The following is an 8,023-nucleotide window of genomic DNA, read 5'->3' on the forward strand; positions in this document are numbered from 1 at the left end:
GTTGGTATTTACATCCATGTCTGAAGAATCACATAATACATGTATTGAAGAGTTTGAAGGAATTTAATAAAAAATAATGAGTGTATTATTGGCGAAATGGAAATTATATATTGACATGAATAATTGCAGTCAATACTTTTCGGTAAGAAACATGTTGTCTTCACTTTGACATTACTTTTACAGGGAAGTACAGAGTACAGGACTGACAGAGCACTTCAGGTGTTTTTGCAAAACATTATTGGGGCTTTACCATTGTCACTTCTGGCCATAACAAGTTAAACACTGCCACGCTGATATGCATTTCCATTACCATTTTTAAACGTGCCGAGTTAAGCTGAATCGCATGCGAGATGGACCAAGCCTGACCCACCTCCAAACATCTCTTCCACCATGGCCAACCTGTGGCAACCCCACTTTCTCCCCCTCAAACACACGACTGTTGTGATACTTGACATGCCTCTGCAGGAAAGCAGTAAAAAACGTTTCTGAAAGTGTCTGTTCAGCTCTTGAGTTGTTCAAATGCTGATCTCTGTGGTTTGAGGTTTAGTTTCTCTCCTGCATTGCTGTTTGTACTCATGTTTGCTTCAGGCCTTACAAGAGTCAAGTTACTGCCGATGAACATTTCTTGATTTCGCTGCTCCCTAATGAAAGCTTCTAAATATCAAAATAATGTGTTTATCCACCATTTTACAGCCGCTCAACTTGAGCTAAGTTTGTCTTCAGTTAAAAGACACACCTTCAAGTGAGTAGTCCCGTTACAAGAGAAATGGAAACCACAGGCCAACACATGCGTATGGAAAGGAGGCAGAAAATGTCAAAGTGAAGATGACCTTTGACCTTTTAGGTATAAAATGTCATCACCATTTTGTCCTGTTAGACATTTGTGTAAAATTTTGTTAATTAGCGTATGAATGTTTGAGTTAAAAACATGTTTAGTGACCTTTAACCACCAAACTCTAATCAGTTCATTCTTGTGTCCAAGTGGATGTTTGTACCAAGTTTAAAGAAATTCCCTGAAGGTATTCTTGAGATATTGAATTCACAAGAATGCGACTGACAAAAAGACACTAGTATGGATGTATGTGCATCTGGAACATGTCATCTATTCAGCTGTTCCCACCCACAGTATGAGGAGTGACAAATTCTCTGAAGGGAAGAGGCTGTGGTGGATGAAAGGGTTACACACAGATCTCTCCTGTGTGAGAGCGTGGTTTGAGTCCCATCCCAAGTCTACAGTGAAATTAGAAGTTAGTGTTAATGAAATTTAAACTTGGTTAGCTTAAAGCAACAGAACTACTTGGTTAAGTTTATGATCATGTTTGTCATTGCAACATGCAAACAACATTGTTAGGGTCAAATTCTTTTAATGTTACTGACTGAATTATGTCAGCACTGCCAAGTACCAAATCAATCGTGCAAAATTTCGATATCTGAAATTCCTTACCAACATGCTCTTTAGCATGCTGTAATATTGTGTGGGATTTATTAGTATGTTCTAAACGTGCATGAATTGCATACCGTTTACCAGGAAATATTACAGTCTGCATGCAGTACGGTCATAACAACAACAAGATAAAGAAGAAGGATGTCACATGCAGACAATAGTACAGAGAGTACAGTACAGAAGAAAGGTACCGGTATGAACGGTACCCAGACCTAAACATTTTTGGCTATGGACACCTGGGTGCTTGTCTCTGCTACACTAGACTTCACACTTCAGGGTGCAAACAGCCATACTATCTATTTAACCCTGGGTGCAAATAACATCTGCCATACAAAAGGGCTATCAATCTGAAGGACACACACACACACACACACACACACACACACACACACACACACACACACACACACACACATACACAGACTGAGAGTGAAGGTCAGATGTGAACTCACAGTGAGCGGCAAGGAGCAGACCACAAAGATGACAGTGATGAGCGCCAGCAGCACCAGGTGGTCCATTTCCTCTTCGCCCTGTCCGAACCAGGCCAGACTCAGCCTCCTCTTTCTCCCCGTTGATCCCACCGAGCCGCGTCGCATCATCTGGCTCCGGTGCATTTGGCACAGGCTGACAATCACGGAACCGTTGCACACAAACACCGCTGAGATCAGCAGTGCCATCAGAGAGGAGTAGGACAGTGAGAAGGCCCGCACCAAGTTGGCCTGCTCGTCCCCTGTCGCGTCCATGTCGATGAAGCACCACGTCCCGGGACAGTACTGCCTGAATTTGCCATAGCCGAAGTACGGCAAGAGACAGAAGCCCAAAGAAAAGACGTAAATAAAGAAGAGAGCGTATTTAGCAAAGCTGCGGCGGATGTGTACAGAGTAAAAATAAGGGTGGCTGATGGCCAGGCAGCGCTCCACGGCCATGGCGCACAGGATGAGAGTGGGGGCCAGACCGAAGAAACTCATGCCAAAGCCAAAGAGGTCGCACAGGCCTTTGCCGCCCAAACTTATGAGGGACATGTTGCGGGCGTAGCAGATGAATACAGATGGGCTGAGGAGGCAGGTGCCCAGCAGGTCGGTGAGGGCCAGGCCGGTCACCAGAATGCTAAAGACCGAGGACCTGGAGCGATGCTCCTTCTGGTGCACCCCGAGGATGAAGAGCGCCAACAGGTTTCCCACCACGCCGGCCAAAAACATGATGCTACTCGTTGTTGGGTTGCTTTGCTCTTTGACGTTGAGACTGTCATTGCAGGTGATGTTGGGACATGATTCGTTTGAGACCATGCTTTTGCTTATGTTTAACTTACTGGAAAGAAATATGTCTGCTCAGTGGGGAATCAATAAGGAATTTCCTGACAGCACAAGGAAATCCTGACCTCTTGACAGCATCGTCTGGCAACAGAGCAGGCAGGGGTGTATGTGAAGACCCATAATGCTGAGATGACTTAATACATTCCCTTCTCTGTCTGGCTTTCTTTCTTGCAGGTAGTTAAGAAATGTATCTGTGGAACAAATGACACAAGAACAAAGGTAGTGTTTACACAGATAACATCATCAAACTCTCATTCCACCAACATGGCATCATGTTTAAGTTTTCTTCTCAGTGGATTAATGCCTTTCTGGTTCAGGCATTTTACCCAAAACTACACCATAAACAGACTCGACAGACTTTGTCCTCAGTCTGTTCTCAATGAGAGAGAAAAGGCTTAAGGAATAGTACGCAAGGAAAACTTTTAAAAATGGCCTGAATATGATTCTACAAAAAATGCCTTTTTTAATGCAGACTCATTTGAGAAATTTTAAGAGAGAATCTGACAAATGTTTGCTACTCATAAAAGTCACTTTGATAACAGTGGTTCTCAATTTTTCACAAATCACAACTGCGCAGAAAAAACATGTTGGTGATGGTACAGACATGCAATGTTAACAGCTGCTCTCAGCGTCTCTTGTTACATGCAGCTCACAATATATTGTTTTCTTTTATTCTCACACAACCATCTGGCGACCCCCAGAAATTATCTTGAAGCCACCTTGGGAGCCAAACCCCCAGATTGAGAACCACTGTTCTATAACATATAAAGAGTTCTAAGAGATCAAAGTGGTGGTTGAAAGGCGTTTCTTAATTTTAAACATCACTCCATTAGTATACCTTTACACTGCAGCATGAAATGTCACTTATCCAAATAAATGTTGGCATTAAAAATAGCACTTTCACATTACTTTCAAAATATTTGTTATTGGCACTATACAACATAAATGTTGCCATGACAATTCTGAAAAAATATCTAATTGCCTTTATTCTGACTAATATTGCAGTTGTGATATGATTTTTGATATTAGAGGAATAAAATTATTAATATCTTCACTGAAAAACATTAAAATGATAATGTGACTTTAGTGTGGATCTGTATCAGAGATGTTTTATTATGATGTGTTGGCCAGCACAACGTAATTAATTTCAAATGGATTTTCAACCACAACAAATATCACGCCTTCTGTGATTTGAGAATTACAGTACGCTACAGTGTGATTTTTATTAAATTTCCATTAACTGCTCAACCACAAGACAAAAGATATTACCCCCTAGGTAATTTTGATCCTCTTATGAATCCAAAGGTCAAGAATTTCCTTTTGCACGTGCACCGCACAGCATCCTGGGGCTGTAAGAAAATACTGATATACTTCAGTGTGGTAATACAGTGTTTTGTGATACTAGATCAAGGCTCGACACACTGTATTGCGACATTGTGATATATGCAAAGATTTGTGTTTTGTATTGCCAGATTCTTGACGACACACAGCCTGCTATATTCAACTCCAGGTCCCATGTAAAACAGTTTCTGGTTGATTGTGGTCAGCACTGGACCCTTTGTGTGGACATGACACAAGAAGACATGCATTAATCTTTTTTTTTTTTTTTAACTTGGACAGCGGTGTCTTTCAATAGTTACCCCCCACTTAGATTTTGATATATTAGAAATGACATTTATGAGGAGCAGAAATGGTTTTAGTTGCAGTTTGTGTGGAGTCATGTCGTTAAATGCCTGTACTGCTGAGTAACTGTGGTCTCACTCACTCACTCAAACTCCTCTCATCATAGTTTCAATGACAAATAATCACTCACCTCCGTCTGACTCTGCCGGAAAGCACCAACACTCGAGCAGCTGTTAAAACTCTTCCTTCTTCTTCTTTTCCTTCTTCTTCTTGTCTCGTCTTCTTCTTCTTGTCTTGTCACGGATTCAGACTCCTGGTGTGTGAAATATTAAGCCGACAGTCTCGTGCGGAGTTTAAAACTGCCGCTGCTGCCGGCAACGCGTCTTCGGATGCGGACACGGAGACAGACAGTGTGTGCGCTCAGCGTCTCCTCTGCTGTACTTTCTCCTTCTGTGTCTCTCTGCGCCTCCCAGTCTCAATTTCGGATCTAAGTCAAGTCCCACCCACTGTACTGGTACACCGAAAACACGCTGACACGTTAAAAGGGACATTTCTGTGAGTAAAATGTAAAGGTATGCAAAAACTTCGCTTGTTTCTGCTGGCTGCCAATCAGAATTAAGTATTTTGGAGTAAAATGTCCTTGTCTTCTGCGTTTCAGGACATTATATAGGGGAGACTGGGGATGGTTGCAACTTTTTTTTGCATTTCTCTCAGTTACTCAGAGACTATTTGGACTAGACCAACACTATCTTTATATATTAAACTTATATTTGTCTGCTAATTACCCATACCATTTTAAGATTATTACATAACTTGAACCCAACCCTGGGGACAGACACAAACATGTTCAACGGGCAGCTGCAACATGTTAAAAATACATTAGGAATCATTTATATTGTCATTATGATGAAATAAACCCCGACAGGTTGATGTAGGATCCCGAAATGAAGCGAAGGGATCTTGAATCATCCTGAAGAGGTTTATGTCGCTATAGTCATCTGCTCACTACTCAGTATACCACATATTACACAGCTACTTACAAAACATTAATAATTTGAAACAAAATATTAATTTAAAAATTATTTAATTGATTTTAAAATTTTAAAATGATTTTCTTGCTCCTCCAGAGTCTATAATAGGGTTTCCAGCCACCTATTCTTATTCAAATTTTCAAAAATAGCGAAAATAAACATTAATAGAAATGCTAGAAATTCAAAAAAAGGCTGAAAATTCGCAAAAAAGGTTTTACGCTTGGAGGGGGTGGATTTGTCTGCGTATTGATAAAAGGAAAGTACGACTTTTTGCTATGGAAACTTGCTATGGTTTTGCGGATAAACGATGACTGGACTGGACATCATGTCACGCATCTGGACCGGATATCACGTCAAACGTATACGTTGTGGTCACACAAAAAAAAGGCGGCGGACGATAAAGTAAGATATGTTTGGGGGGGACGAAGAAACTGAAATTTTTCTGGAGTGGATTTTTCATGGCGCACTCTCCTTTCAATAATCGCAAAATAATAACAAATGGAAACGGGCATAAAGTCACATTTTCTTTTTGCGCATTTTCACTAAATTCGCTCAAAAATTTCGAGACATTCGGATGGAAACCTGACTTATGATCAGAACTGTGGCCATAGCAATGGTCTTTTTTTCCCAATAAGTACAGCAGCAGATGTCGAACATGTCTTCTATCTTTCTGGTGGTGAGAGGATCTGACTGAGGATGTGCGGTATGAGTATCATTACTCTAGCATGTTGCTGATTGGAGAAATAAGACTGTTGCAACTGCTCCCTGTTGCAACTGTCCCCAGTCTACCCCACATTTGAGTCCAAATAGGAAATCCTACCCCATAAAACAACAAAACAGCTGTCTTGTATTGCATGTATAGGCTTAAATAACTGAGAAAACACAGACACCAACACCAGCAGATGTAAATGTTGAAGTTTTCAGGGAGCCCCAGCTGTACTGACACAGACAGCGTGGTCAGTATTGGCTTCTTCCCCATGTGAGCTCAGTTGAAAATGTAATCCAATTAGTCTTTGTGTAAGTATTTGGTTTGGCAGTGTCTCTCCTTGGTTTTTAAAAAGGTGTTTTGAATAGCCTTAATCTCGGTTAGTTTACATTTCACGCAGCCTTTGGTAGAACTCGACCGAGGACGGCTGAGCATAAATGCAATGAAAGAAGGTTTTCCTTCTGCTTGTTTTGCGTCTGTTGTGCTGCTGCTTCATTCTTCATCTCTGGATTCTTTAGTTTGCTGTTTGTGTGCAGCCTTTGGTGAAATACCTGAGCGGAGACAGAGGTAAATCCTCTAACAGCGTGGACAGCACTGCAGGCTTTGATTTAACCCTGAGGGATGAAAACACCTCTTTACTCTGAATGTGCTGTCAAATGTCTGAGGAGTGTTTGACAAAAGTGGAACCAGAGAAAAGCTGCTCAGTAAACACAATTAGTTCTCATAGAAAATAAAGTGCAAAAATAAGGACACACTGGGGAAAGACTTATTTAGATCCTTAAAGGGACTGTTCACCACAAAATCAAAAATACACATCTCTGGCCTGCATTACTATTCATCCATCTCGATAGCTTTGGTTTCAGTTTGACCACAAAGATGTCTGTCATATCTACAATGTAATGGGGCTAAATGGCACTCAGTTTGTGTTGCTCAAAGTAGCAAAACATACATTTGAAAAAATTCAACACCAGTGTCTTTTTCCAGAAATCATGACCTTGTTACTCAAGATAATCCACAGACTGTCCTGTGAGAACCATGTATCTTTAAAAAGTCAGAAAACAGCCTTCTTTCAGCTCTGTGGATTAAAAAAGTACAGTATTTCCCTCTGGGATGTAGTGTAGAAACATTAAGTTGGATAAAATGGAACTCAAGTAAAGTACAAAATCAGTACAGTACTTGATGTAAATGTACTTAGTTACAGTCCACCACTGATTACAACTCTGAACTAATGCAAGATGGAAATGAATGGACTGACATTCACTGATGATTGATTAAATATTGAATTTAAAGCTCAGTGTTATGTTTTAGTATTTTCTATATTTCCTATTTTCTAAAATTTCTTATTCATGTTAATGTCAATATTCACTTACCTGATGATTCTTCACAAAATATTCTGTTCCATATTGTTTTTGTTGTACCTCATTCCGTTCTATATAGATCTTATTCTTTGATCAACAGGTGGAGCAAACTGGGGAAGGAGGACTGTAGTGGAAGCACTGGGGGGTGACTGTGTGATAACTGGTTTATGTGGTTGATTGGTGTGAGTTGCAGAGTTTTGGAGATATTGGCATTACATATGAAAAATTCATCACCAGTGTCTCTTTCCAAAAGTCAAGTCAAGGCACTACTTTCTCTCTAGTCTGGTAGATTGCACTGCAGAAAGAAAGAAAGAAAGAAAACACGATGATTCTTATTTTCAAGTGATTATACACTAATGACATACTTGTGAATATTTTGTTCCATTTCAGACCTATTTTTTTTTACAATAAATCCCTGTAAATCACACACACACCTGACCTTTAATTTTTACTACTTCATATACTGAAAATCTTATAATAATCTAGAATAATGCATCATATTTTACAGTTCTTTGTGTTTTGAAAGAAATAAAAAGAAAATGTTGTAG

At 40.1% G+C, this 8,023-nt stretch overlaps 1 protein-coding gene across 1 annotated transcript in view; it reads right to left on the bottom strand.

The window, feature by feature from the left end:
* ptgir (prostaglandin I2 receptor) overlaps positions 1-4,839 on the bottom strand; it is a 35,612-nt gene extending 30,773 nt beyond the window's left edge. The window contains exons 1-2 of the mRNA XM_084717727.1: positions 4,571-4,839; positions 1,897-2,948 (exon numbers count right to left, since the gene is read on the bottom strand). Coding sequence (XP_084573853.1) covers positions 1,897-2,730 — 834 coding nt within the window. The 5' untranslated portion in view covers positions 2,731-2,948; positions 4,571-4,839. The remainder of the gene's footprint in view (positions 1-1,896; positions 2,949-4,570) is intronic.
* Between the last annotated feature and the right edge of the window lie 3,184 nt (positions 4,840-8,023).

The sequence above is a fragment of the Lutjanus erythropterus genome, chromosome 4, assembly GCF_056507025.1.
Source record: "Lutjanus erythropterus isolate fLutEry1 chromosome 4, fLutEry1.hap2, whole genome shotgun sequence".
In the NCBI taxonomy this organism is placed as follows: Eukaryota; Metazoa; Chordata; class Actinopteri; order Lutjaniformes; family Lutjanidae; genus Lutjanus; species Lutjanus erythropterus.